At 34.9% G+C, this 14,310-nt stretch overlaps 1 protein-coding gene across 5 annotated transcripts in view; it reads right to left on the bottom strand.

Annotated features, from left to right (window-relative positions):
- The window catches only part of NPAS3 (neuronal PAS domain protein 3), a 594,775-nt gene that overhangs the window by 165,763 nt on the left and 414,702 nt on the right, over positions 1-14,310 (bottom strand). For all 5 annotated transcript variants that reach the window (XM_036383698.2, XM_036383697.2, XM_054515085.1 and 2 more), the window contains one exon: positions 12,611-12,700. In XM_036383698.2, coding sequence (XP_036239591.1) covers positions 12,611-12,700 — 90 coding nt within the window. The remainder of the gene's footprint in view (positions 1-12,610; positions 12,701-14,310) is intronic.

Genomic DNA, 14,310 nt, shown 5'->3' with positions numbered 1-14,310 from the left:
ATAAATACGTCCTCTTCAAGCTGATATACAGCAATTCATTATCCCTGTTTTGATATAATTGCTATTACTGAAAGCCCTTTGCTTTCAAGTGTTAATACAATTGCAGTTCATTTTTCAGATAATCTGCCAAAAAGAAAAAACTAATTTTTAAATATTTGATCATAAAAGTTGTCCTCAGCTTTTACAGATAATTTAGTCAAATAATATCAGATAACCTTAGAGCAGATTTAACAGGAAATTGCTAGGGACTCCATCTAAGCAGCATCCATTTGCACTTATATAAATGTACTGAATGTGTAGGAAGACTTTGACAGCTTGCCATATGTGATTTCATTCTGTAGCCTACCTACTTTACCATCAAAAGTTATATCCTTTGAAGCATTGCCAGAATTACTTTAGCCCAGTAGATATGCTAGATGTGCCCTTTAAAAGCCGTATCATTTCCTTTCTACTCTGACTAGTTCAATGTAGCATCTGCTCAACTAAATTCCTTTGAAGGTTAAAACCAAAAAAACCCCTGTACTACAGCTCAGTAAGATGTCCAGTGTTGAATGAAGACCATGGATGCAAGAGAATAAATATGACTTAAATGAGACTATAAAAGACAATCAGAAAATTATCAGCTATCATGAGCATATTATAATTATACATGCACAGAATAAATATTTGCATTTCAGGATATGCAAGCGTTTTATTTAAAATAAAAATAAACTCTGCATTTTTTTTACTTCAAGTCCATTATGGTGATTGTTTATATGCAAATTCTGATATTGCCGTGACACGGGTGTTAATGCTATAATAAAGAATATCACACATCAACAACTTGATTCAAAATAGAAAATATAGGTATGAACGTATAATCTCCTTCAAAATCTTTGGGTTTTACAGTTATTTTAAAAGACATGACATTATGTTCACAGCACCTTCCCAGCTGTTGTAGATGACAATGAAGGCATAGGCCATATCATCTAGTAACACAATGAAGCTGTGACATTCTAGAAATAATTTCAGTTTACCTTCTCTAATTTCTACAAATGCTATTTAAAATTGAAGACTGGTGTTTTTACTAAAGAGGTGAATGGATTCCAGAATTATATGATTTTCTTGGCTGCTAAATTGAAAATGTTCCAAAACACATTAAAATGGTAGTGTCCTTTTGTAGTCTCTTTGCCATGTAAAAACCCTGCAATGTCAATTTTAATTAATGAGCTGTAAGAGTTACATGTTTATATATGGGGTTTTATTTTTCCAGTTTGCTTATTATTCTTATTACTTCACAAGAATTTGCACCCTCATTAGGGAAGTTGCAGACTTTGCTAATTTGGAGGGATTTATCCCAAAAAGCATCATGAGAATGCAGACTGGTCTGTGTCAGATCTAGTCACATCACTGTCCAAAATAGGTAAAGCACTAATGTGTTAAATAGCTCCTAACCACTTAGAATGGGAAAAGCATAATTTGTTCTGAAAATGTCTACTTTAGTTGCTGTCCATCAAACACATAAGATTTTTCTTCACAGTCACAAGTGTACAGAAACCTAGAGGAGTGTAGTGATATCAAAAAAAGAGAGGAGAATAGAACAAGTATTAAGGAACCTACTTGTATTTAGCCAAAGAAAACATCTGGAATAAGTTCAATTTGAAGTGTACAGAATTCTAGAGACACATTTTAACCAAAAAAACAGGAAATAGAAATCATTATGTTTGCAATGAGCATGAAAGAGAATCCCATCTCTAGAAACTGGAATTTGCAGTTCATTTCAGTGACTGAATTATTTCCTATTAACAATTCTTCCTCTGAACTGCCTTCTTTTGAGAAGGCATTGCACACTTAAGCAACAATACATCCAAACTTGATCTGGGAGCTAAGAAGGAGGACAGACTGAATCAGAAGAAAGGAAAGAGATTCTAAAAATATCACAACGTTCACCCCTCCCAAACATGCAACTAATAAAATATATACCTTTCCCACTACATTTTTTAGCCAACCCCTCTGATATTGAAGATTGTTATGTCTTTGGAGTGCATCTTTCTCAGTGGTTAGACTTTAGCTCATCTGCACACAAGGTTGCAGTAAATAGAGTATATACCAATTACAATTAATGCAGGAATCCTCTAAAATGCCTTAACATAATCTTGATTTGAGTTAACTCATATCTGAATATATAAAATTGGAGACGGGGCAAAGAAACTGAGGTATCATATGACCAAAATATTTTAAAACTTGCAAGCAATCTGTAACAAATAAGAAACCAAAAGGAGAAATCATGTCACTCATTCAAAGTACTAGTTGCTTATAGGGACAGAGGGATTGCTCGTTAAGTTACAGAATATGTCTTCATTCTCAATGTAAAATAAGAAGCATATTTGCAGTATAGAGTAAAATGAGAACCATTCAAAAATCTGGGAAATCTCTTTGTTGACTTACAGGCTGTGGATCAGACTCATGCCATGTCAGAAGAAGCAAACATAGAAGGAAAAGCTACTGCTTCTCCAACTGGATTAATGAATTTTAGAAAAGGAAACATGTCTTCCTACAAACTTTAAGTCATGACTCATACATGCAGCTTTAATACATAGAAGAGATACAATTACAATTTTCATAATATCTTTGTTATGCATATGCTCTGGAAGTTCAATAAGAATACATGGATAGCTCCATTGTTATTCAAGGAATCTCAGGAATGCGTACAGCTTTGTATTTAACACTTCCGCATGAATAAGTGCTGTCCCAAATGAGACATCTCTCTGAAATGCAGTATGAAAAGGCAGAGAGTGTGCCTGACTGTAATGGCTACATCCTAATACAGCAGACTAGACAATACTTGTCACCCAAAAGACCCAAAGACAGGATCTCAAACATAAAATAATTAATATAGGTAATAATTCTGTCATACATTTTATTAGTATAAGGCCAGATTTATTAACACAAAGGCTTTAAAAGTTATCTGGAATACAGTAGGAGCAGAATACACTATATCAGTTTATAGATCCATGTGATAGAGAAATAAGGCAGTATTTCCCCTTTATATTTTACCATTGCCAAACTTTATAATATTATTGCTAATCAAGTGGTTTGGTTGTAGTTTCAAAGGCTTTTTGTAGAATCATGATATTCCCAAAAAGTCTCAGACATCTCCTACATATTAAAGTACATTTTTAGCATTCATGTAGTTAATGGAAAAAGAAGACTTGAAAATACAAAGCCACAAAGGGTGCAACCACCCCTGAATGTTAATAAGCCCTTAAAATATTATTTTCATATATCTTGAGAATGAACCAGACTCACTATTTGAGTTTATGCTGGGCTGCGAGTTCTGAATATCAAAGGTTAGCAAAATTTTGCTTGGTTGCTGAGGAAGAGGCAGCAGGTCTCCTCACCAGTCTGTTGCTGAGTAGAGGCAATGTGATATGTTTCTTCTCTGTCTTCCCCTTCCTGTCTGCTCATACTAGAGCATTTCTTTTGTCTGTCCCCCCATCCTAATCTGATTCCGCATCCCTCCAATATATGTTGGTGATTGCTCTCTCTAAAGGGAAGGGAATAATTCTGCTCTTAGTCATGTCTCCTCATTGCTGAAGGAAGAGATTTTCTTTCTCGCCTTTTTGCCCTAAATTTCTAACTCTGAACAAAGAAAGTTTATCACTTCACTCTGTTGCCACATCTGAGCTCCTGTCTGGGAAAAATTAATTCCTAGTTTTCTACTACCTCATCAGATGGTCAGTAGAAGTACCCCTCTGCTGCATGGCTGGTTTTGGCTATGCCAGCACTGCTAGAGCAGGCTGTGTGATGGTGTGGGTCCTGATGTCAGATTTTGATGGCCTAGCTTGTAAAATGGCTTTAAACTAGCTCTTCTGTGGGTTCATCTGCAGAGGAAGCTTCTGTGGGAGTGCCATGAGAACGATAAGTAAACATCATCCATGTGGAGCCAAGTTATTTAGGATGAATGTGGACAGCTCTGAAGGTATGAGCAAACAGCAGAGAGAACTTTCGATGTGAATGTTGTTAAGGAACTCAGCTGAGCAAGTAAGATAAAGTACTGGTTCACAGTAAGCCAGACAAGTTTTCTGCTGTTCTTTTTCCCTGTCCCCTAAATGCAGAAAGCAACCGGGGAGCTTTCTCTTTCACACTGTAACTTAACAAGGAAGCTGCTGTCAGCTGCTGTGCAACAGGAAGCAGAGGCAGAGGATGTCTTGGATGGCATCCTGGTTAAAACGCCAGAAGATAATACAGGGAAACATGGGGTTAAAATGCTAAAGCAGCATAGGTCTATTTTAATGCTGAAGATGAACAGGGAGTGACAAAAGAATATAAATTAATACTGGAAGAGTAATACATGGACAGGATTGTCTTGAATTTCCATTACAAACCTTGGGGATTAAGTACCATTAGCCTCTGACTCGGCAGGTTCTCTTGACTAGATCCCATCTGCAGCGAAGACGCTCTCCACAGAATCTGGAATGCTCCTGCTCTCTTACCAATCCTCTCTTCTCAGAGTAGTATTAATCTGTTAACTCTGACTGAACACAGAGCAAGTAAAGTCCAAGGCTGTTAATGCATGATGCTGGCAAAATCAGAATAAGATGTATTTCCTATCCTTCTTTTGAGCTGCTTCCTGATCTTGTGCTTTCATATGCAAGCCCTTAGTTGGACTGGTAGAACTGTCAGTGAGGATTTGCAGCTGAAGATATCACTAAAGTGATCTGAGTTTAAAGCAGTTTTTATATTTCATTTTTGCAGCATTATTTTGTAGCTCAAAACCATTCAGTGATTGTGTTTTTAATACACATGGGCACTATTTTATTCCTTTCATAACCTTAAACCAACCCTTTAGTATCTGTGGATTGACCCACCCTTCTCAAGTGCTTGGAATGGAAGTTCTGTCAAGTGAACCTCTACTGCTTCTCTGCTACAAATCTTGAATCATTTCATACAATGGGAAATATTTGAGTCATGACTTTCAATTTCCCTGACTCAAATATGGATGTAAAAGAAAATCAAAGTTTATAATCAGTATGTTTTATAAGCAATGAAAAGCATATTTTCTTACTATTAATCGAAATCTATTAATTATAATTTGTTTTAGAAGTGAAATTTTCATCACTCATGAGAAGAATGACTGTTTGAACTTACTCTTAAAAGGTAGAATACTTACTTTTCTTTGAGGGTTTTTTCTCCTCATCTCTAATGTGCCCGAAAAGCATGGAAAATACCTTTGGGGCAAATGTGTATGTTTCTCACCAGTACCTGTTGTTTTTTTTTTTCCCCTCAATTATTCCACAGCTCTTTGTTTTACAGAATATTCTCCAACTTCTACATGAATATGTTACAATGTAATGCAAAGAAGATACCAAAAGTACTCTGTAGCTAATTTGGATAATACGAATATTAATTCAGGAAAACTTTTAATTTGCTTTAATAGGAAAGAAAAGCATAAAATACCTAAATTGTCTTACCCATTTTCCCCAGATATATTTATTAAAATAATCTGAAACCATTGCATCCATCAGGAAGCAAATGATCTGATTGCTAATGTTTTCAGTCTTGTTCAGTACTGGAAGGAGTTAAGAATTGCAATGAAAATACCTTATCAAATGCCTTTTTTTTTTCTTTAACAGCAAATGGTAGAAATTATTAAGTGACATAAAAAGTCTTCAGCCTTTAAGTGTTAAACCAATGAGGCTATATTTTATTGCATGGAGAATCTGTGATTCATTTTAACCAGTGAATCCCTTCTGCATAAAGGCTCTCAATGTTTCAGCCTCAATGGCTGGTAAAATATGTTCAAAAGAATAAATAAGGGAAACATGATTCTCATGTAAAATGACATTCTGGATTCCTTTAGTTAACTCAACAGACAGCTATATTCAGTGAAGCCTATAAGACAATTCTGTTGGCAGTATTTAAACACACTGTAGAAGAAGAAGAAAAACAATGTGATCAGTAACAATAAGTTAATTTCAATTTAAAAAAAATCATTAATGCATCACTATGTATTGCATTTGGACTCACTACAAAGTGACAGTCAGCGGATTATTCCACAGATTTCTAATGCTGAAAATTCTGATGGCATTTACTAGCATAACCTTTCAACTCTGAGCACATCAATAGAGGCAGACAGTGGTTTGAAATATGATTCCTTGCAGATAGCATATCCTCATTCATCTGACTGTGGTGCTCTGTGCTCCATTGCACAAACAGCAGCTCACCCACTTCTGAGAGGACACTAATAAAAAAGGCATCAATTTTCAGCTCTAGTACTACTGTGATCTCTTTATATGTTCGACATCCAACATTAAATTAAAATGCTGTTATAAATCCTACTTTCTGAATCTGGAATGAGTGTTGGGTTTTTGTCGCATGAGACTGCAGCAAATCTTGTCAAAAGCAGGGAAGCACGTCTTGTTCACTCAGAATTAATGTTGTGGATGAAAGAAGGAGGTAAAAGAGGTTGAATACAGTGAACTGTGGGTGTCAAAGGCAGTGGGTAAAGCAGCTTTGGGATACCAAACAGAGCATAACATTTGCTGCTTTCAACAGATTCCTAGTTAGTAATTATAATTAACACTCACTAACTGCACATGAAGAATAGTTTGTTCATTATACAAAGCACTTTAAAAAATCCTGCAAATTTTAAAATGCCATTATTCATCACAGTTTGGGCAATATATTTCTCTGTGCAAGACAAAACCTGTTTTTCAATAACCCGATAAAATAGCCTAAGTGTTTTGGACCTCTTCATGACCATACAGTGAAGGTTGTTACAGAGTGTCTATGCAAAATTATGCATATTGATGTTGATGCTCAGGACTTCTGTCAGGTTGTCATTTGCACTTGAGTTGTCTTAAAAGTTCTTGGGTTGGGGTAGAGATTTTAAAAAAAAACCCAAAAAAACAGCATAGAGAAAAAATGATTAGGTACTGATATTAAATACTGTGAGGATGGCAAAAATAAAGCTGTGAACAGTGAGTGTGATAAAGAAAGCAGGTGGGATATTTCTGCTATGTAGAAGAGTGCCATATATTTTGGAGTCTTTCAACTGTATCTGATAACCTCTAATGGCAGGTATCCTTTCTCCTTTAAGAGCTAAACTAAGCTGCACTGAGAAGGCAATAATGTCCTCAGCAAAGATACTGTGTCTATAGATATTTTCCCTTGTTCAGTTCATTCATAATTATGAAGAAAAGAAACAAGCTTGCCTTTTCAGGGGTGGGGGAGTGCCTTCAAGAGTGGTTCAATATCTGGATCGAACAGAGGAACTTTTTCCCCCTAAGGATCCTGCCTGAAGAAACCTTGACATGCACAAAGTCAGAACCTAGACAAAGTTGCCCTGGTGAGAACGATAAGGTCACCCGTGGGATTGCTGAGATTATCTCTGTCAAGCACTTGGACAGCATGCAGTCAAATGATGCATCATGCAGTCATTTTCGGGGGGGAAAAATCAATTTCTTCAGCAGGTCGCTATTTGCTTTTCAAAGTGCCCTTGTAGGCCTTCACCACCAAGCATTTATCAATTTAAATGTTGTAAATTGATAATGTGCCACTGTGCCTTGTACTGTTTCTGAATTATTTTGATACTTATATTTTCTTACTGCTCTCAAAATCCTCAGAGCTGCTGTATTTCAATAGAAGTCCTCCCTTGTTCACTTCTTTTAGCATAAAATACAACAGTAAATTAATACTCTTAAATTGAATGTTAAGGGAAAAAAATTTAAAGCCCCACATGACCAGCGCAGAATTTCCCAGGTTTTTATTTACTCATTTTAAAGGGGAAAAACTGTTAAAAAATTATCAGTGCTGGTGGACCAATTTACTGTATGAGCACAAATGATCATGTTATGTAGAAGTATTTAAATTCAGAACACTAAAACAATGAAAACAGCACAAAAAAAAAGGGCTAAGTTCACAACTGGTTATTGTCTAGTTTTGCTTAAAAAAGATTCCAGTTCTGGATTTTTCATTATTATTATTATTATTATTATTATTATTATTATTATGGTTTTTTGTTAATGGTATAGGAGGAAAATAAGATAGAATTTACAGAATCAGTGCAAGCGTCAAGATTGCTTGATATTATTTTTAAGCAAACAGAGCACAAAAGCAATCCTTTAACCATCTACTAACCTCAACTTGATTTGCATTGAAAAACAGGTAGAGCATAGTAGTTGAGGCTTGTGCTTCGTAAAAGCAAAAGAAATACATGGCAGTTGCAAAGCATTCTTAACCTCCAGTGATTTATTGGCCCTCAGCCAAGTTATCAGGGGAATCTAATTCTTCTTTATTATTCAAATAAACCACATTTGGCACCATGGTTCCTTTTCAGAATAGCTTCACAAATAGAATGAGTACTGTCATTTATTTGACCTTGTACTTGTGTGCTGTAGCTATAATTTTATTTGCTATTTCATAGAACAAATGCACAAAAAGCCAAAATAAGGAAATATATTATGCTATCGGTAGCAGAGTACACACATAATATACCTGTTGGTTTTGCCTGCTTTATTTTCAAATAGATAAATTCTCAAAATTTTATTCTTGTTTTCTTCCTTTTTCATCTCTATTATCTATCTCTTATTATGCCAGCAGCTGCACTGTTCATTTTTAGTGAGCTCTCTTTTCAACAGGCCAATCTGCTCTGTGTCCTGGGCAAGCAGGAGCAAAGGTAGGAAATATTTTACTTTAAGATGTGGACCTCAGAGGCAGGAAACAATGCATACCATCCTTGCTGAGTACAACTATTGTAAGAGGTGATTAAGAACTTGTTTCCTGAAAGCAAAAGCATCCTAGCCAGATTATCAGCTCATAGTATTTTCTATTGAACCTGAAACATCATATGAAAGGCAATTTTATCCTTTCTGGATAACACATTTTTATTCTATCTCTTTCTGGATAGACTTTTCTCCCTTTTTGTTACTATTTATGTTTCAGCATATGTTTGGTCCAAGTCTCAAGCACAGACATTTTCAAGAGAATTGAAACCTGTTAGGGAAGCACTCACACTGACTTCTAAGTGCTGGAAGGAGCAATTTAAATGCCTCTTCAGTGGTTAGCCATTTTCTTTTGAAATCTCATCCCATTTCTAAAAGGAAATCAGGGACTAAGGGTTACAAGGATGGAAGTAACCCTGATATCAAAAACTACCTACTGACTTGGAAAATGAATGGGCCTAGATACATATGAAGAACAACATCACTACAGAGATCCAGAGGAAAAAGATGTTTGTATTGGCTACACCACCACAGATCATGTTGTCCAACCCAGAGATGAAATCCTGGCCAAACTGCACATTTCTAGACATTTCTGGGTCTTTCAACAAATACTACAGTTCATGAAAGAACTGTAAAGTATGTTCAACTATTTCAGCTTGCCTCAAGTACAACTGAGCTATGACAGTTAACATAGACTAAGGCCAATATACATAGACCCTTTAACTGGGAGATTGTTGGTCCATTTCTCTTGCTTTGGCTCTTTACCTTTCTCACTCATTATTTTCAGCTAACTCTCTTTTCCTAAACTTTGAAATGTATCTCTGATCTGTGAAACTGATCTGATTGTAATTCCACAGTGTGGTCTGAAATAGACATCTGCCAAACTAGCTTAAAATTCTTGGTTAGCAGTAGTGGGAAGATAAATTATACAAAAAAAAAATTCAAAATATATATGTCGATAGGTGTCTACATATAAGTTATACTCATTTTAATGTCAAAAGGGCATTTATTGCAATTTTTGTTTACTGTTCAACTATACTGTTACTTTTGCCAGGGGTAACTTTATTATTATAATTTTCAGGCTACCTTCCAAGATATTGTTTTATCAGATTTGTTTACTATTAGTCCTGCAGCTATCTTAGAACATTGGCATCCATTTGTTTTGCACCACTGGCTCTAAACGTTCAGAAAAGAGTAAAATTGACTACCATAACTGTTGCCACCTGCTGAGATTCAATACAAGAACTATTTTCCTTTATCTAGGAGACATGAGATTTTGCTTTGCAAATACAAAATATATTTTACATTATTTCTATGCATGCTAGTTAAAAAATGAAAACTAAAAACACCCAACAAAACAACACCAAACAAGGATGAAGTCTTGGAGAAATAATTTGACCAGAAATTAAGAATCCAAAGGCAGCACTTGATGAAGCAATTTCAAATAATAATGTACATTTTAATGCCTTTAGGTGCAACACTGCCTGGAGGTTCTATATAAATATAAAGTTTTGGAGTATCAGCATTGGGTATATCAATGTTTACGTGCAGTGCAAGAAATACAAAACCACATGTATTACATAGCACCAACCCAGAAATTCAGAATTCATGAGAATTTTAAGTTTGGTGTGGTGAAAACTGTAGCATTTCCATATATATTTGAAAAATGCTTCTAGGGATAGACTTGCTAATAGTTTTAGCAACTAATAAGCTTTGACTAGTGATTTAGTAGGAAGTAGCTAAAGCACTCCTTTTCAAATTATTAAGAGACTAGCAGTATAATGCTGTACCAAGAGAACAATATATCAAAAATATATAAATACTGTAGGTCTTAGAACTACCAAATGTCTCCATACAGACAGAAGAGAAGAAAAGCAAAAATCTCAGATATTTTAGTAAATCTCAGTAGGTTTAATTTATTATTCTATAAAAAACAACAGTACTGGTTCTGATTTTTGGTAGTTTTTCCATCATTACTTTCAGTGGTGAACACATGGAAATATTTGCCCTGATATTTCCAATACTCTAACAGACAAGGACAATTGCTTCATTTATCTGAACCCTTTCTTGAAATGTATATGGATCAAGATGGAGTGTAAAGTCTTTAGAACATGATGTGAGTTCAGAGCAAGAGAGATTTATCAACTCTATAGTTTGAAAGACAGTGGCAGAAAATGCTTTTAACAAGAGACTAACATAGGGTTAAAGCCAAATTTTTCTTGAACAGATGATATTTCAGATGGCCACACTATTCCAGATGCATCAATTTCCTTGAAAATCCAATCCATATATGTGCATATGCTGTGCTGGCAGGAGGACTGACTGAAATGGCCAAAACCCAAGAGCTAATATTCTTTTGGCCAGAATAATGCAATTATTATTTTCCTAGCTATCAGTCTAAGCATACAGAGCCATCTGTTATGCAAAGCAAACATACACATCTCAATTACAGAAAATGCAGTTGCCTTGACAGAATTTGGATTACACCACTAACCAGGGCTGTAAAATTTGTTTTAAGCTAGTGTATAATGGATGCCTTTCAGGAGTTTCCTAATTAGCATTTACCTGCTTAAACTAATTATCCATCCTTCTTCTTTACTGGCTTATTAGACTTTGTTGGATACTATGCCTAAACCAGATTAATATGAACATAAGACAATAATAAACATTAAAGTTCCAATTCTTTACTGTATTAGCAACATGGTGGTGCACCAATTTCAAAATGTGAGATTCTTGATACTAACTCCCAAACAGATTAAATCCGGGATTAAAGTCTATTACAAAACGAGGGACTTTAATGAGAGACAAGAATACTGATATGAGCTAGAAACAGCTCTTGTTTCCATTTCTATCATTGGGTTTGCCAAAGCCAGCACAAAATAACAATTACTGAACTTATTACAGCCAATTGCTTGCATATTCTTTGAGGACTTAATGAGCCCTATTCATATTCTCTCCTGATAATATTTAAAATTAGTCTATTTTGGTCACCAAATATTAATATTTCCCATTTAATTGTTGGTGGGGTACAGCAAAACTGACAGTAAGTAGCCTATGGAAATAGTTGCTTCCTCATAGCTGTGTGGGTCCCAATTTAAAGTAGCTGAAATAAGTATTATTTCAGTTTTTCTTTTCCTCCTCAGGATAACTGCAGTAGAAGTAGATGGTTTCTCTCTAAAAATCATCATGCAAAATATTTCTGCTTCATTTCTAAGTGAAAGCAGAAAGAAGCTATCCTGCCTAAACATTTCTGAATGCTGCAGGATTAGGAATAAGAATTAACAACTAACTTTTGCCCCACTTCTGCCCTGCCTTTTAATCTTTGAAAAACAGTTGTCAGCAATTAAATGAAAAAAAAAAAAATCTCAAACCAACCCCCCCCCCCCCCAATTACTATATTTTACAAATTAATCTTTTCATATTAGTGAGCATTGGTGAAAGCATCAAAATGTGTCCTTGTTGGAACCCCCCCTGCAAGACATTTTAATGGCCTCTTTCAGCATTTCTTGACTCCAAATGACTCCCTGTCATTGTGTCAGCTCCCTGGATAATGCAGGGTACTCCATAAACATCCAGTAATAGGACACAAGGGAAGTACTATTAGAGTGTCCCTTTCCTATCAGGTATAGAGGTTTAAAGTTCAAAACAACTGAGAAAAGAAACTTCATTTGTTCTCAATAAATTAATAATGATCCTTTGTGGCAAAAACTTTTCTTACACATCTCAACATTCAATACTATAGACACATTTTTCAGTTGTGTCTCAGGATGAACAGGATGCACCTTAAACAGCTTATTCAATAATCCATGGAAAACACAGAAACCAAATTATTATTTGCTTAATAATAACAAACAGAAGAATGCATCATACACAGTTATGTTCTAGAATTGAAAGCGTGTACTTACTTGGGACAGGCCTAAATAGATGGAGACAGTTTCTGAAATGTACAAAAATTTTCCTTCTTGATTTAGTGCAAATACAAATCCATCGAGGGACTACAGAATAAGAGGGAAAAAAAGAGTTAATAGATTATTAAAGAATTCTAAACTACAAATAGAAATAGATTCAAATACACGCATCACAGAATAAACTGAGGAAAATATTCTGACTTTTGTGAGAGTGGTTTTAATTTGAACCCTTAAGACAATTCCTTTGTATTCTGTCTACACATTAATAAACATCATATGAGTATATTACTAAGTCCAAATTGATGAGTATATTACTAAGTTATTTTACTGCCATGCTTATATCTGCCATGGACTGTATAAAATTTATATCATTTGTTTGATAGAAGAAATGTAAAAGAATAAAATGTTCATTTTTTTTTCATGAAGAAATAAATAAGGAAAACACATAACCTTCCAATTGAGCAGTGTATATAAAAAATCACCCCCCATTGCTCAGAATCAAAGCAGAGAATTTCCATTTCCAAAAATTCAAAAGGAGAAAATAAAATCCTGCCATCACTCAAATCGCTGTGGACCTCAATAATTTGTAAATTAATTGAGGATTACACACACACACACACACACGCACACGCATGCATATACCCACACACCATTTTCTTTTTGTGAGACAACAAAGCCAATCAGCAGATTACTGTCAAATATGTTTACAGCTTAGGTCTCTAGAAATGCTATGAATTTCATCCTTTTGGTGTAAAAGTCTAGATCAGATTTTTCTTTGACAGGTTCAAGTCTTTGGATGTGGTTTCCATTTCAACTGCAAAAACCAAAATACAATTGCAGCGATTAATGTGCACCTTTTGAAACATGAGTGCAGTTAATAAACAGAGGACTATATTCTAAACTGACACAGGGTAAATCACTGCACATCCAGAAGGGAGTATACCTCTATCAATAAGAGTAAATCTCTTTTAGGAAGAAACTACCTTCATACATTATCCATGTCTTTACCTTTTTGCCTTTTATGAGGATAATTTTTGGCAGACAATCACAGACTATTACAAAAGTAAAACGACAAAATTCCAGAAATTAGAAATGCTAAAACAGCTCAGAAAGTATGAAACAGCTCAAATTTTGGGAGGACCAAGGAAAAATCCCAAAAATCCTATCCCAAATATCCCCTTGTGATAAAAGAACATGTAAAGGAAATATTAACTATAGCATTTAAAAGATTAGCCTAGTTTTGGAAGGAAAAAGCACATAAATTTGATGGACATACATAATGAAAAAATCATGTAACCCCTCTTTTGCAAATACACAACAGTGATTTCTGAGGGATTTTAATATTTTTATTTTTCTGCTTCTTGACTAATTTCTAACAGGCTGCTAGTCAAAAGCTGTCTTTGGCAAAAGTTCACCCCTCTCTGATGTAGTAGGTGGTGGAATTAGTGCAAAATCTGAGTTTTCTAAAAATAATGGACTGCATATTGGAAAACAAACCCTCACTAAAGACACTGCATTAAAAAAGACTCTAATTTATATTTATGAATTAATAAAAATGTAAATCTGCATGGATCTCCTTCATGTAAAAACATTTATATTATGCAAGTAATTTATGGCCTCTTATAAATCATCATAATTTCTTTCTCATATTATTAACATCACTTCCTTGAATTTTTAACATCAATAACAGGTGGAAT

This window comes from Molothrus ater, chromosome 6, assembly GCF_012460135.2.
Source record: "Molothrus ater isolate BHLD 08-10-18 breed brown headed cowbird chromosome 6, BPBGC_Mater_1.1, whole genome shotgun sequence".
Taxonomy (NCBI): Eukaryota; Metazoa; Chordata; class Aves; order Passeriformes; family Icteridae; genus Molothrus; species Molothrus ater.
Note: the sequence above shows the minus strand (reverse complement) of the source record. Positions and strands in the feature narration are given on the sequence as shown.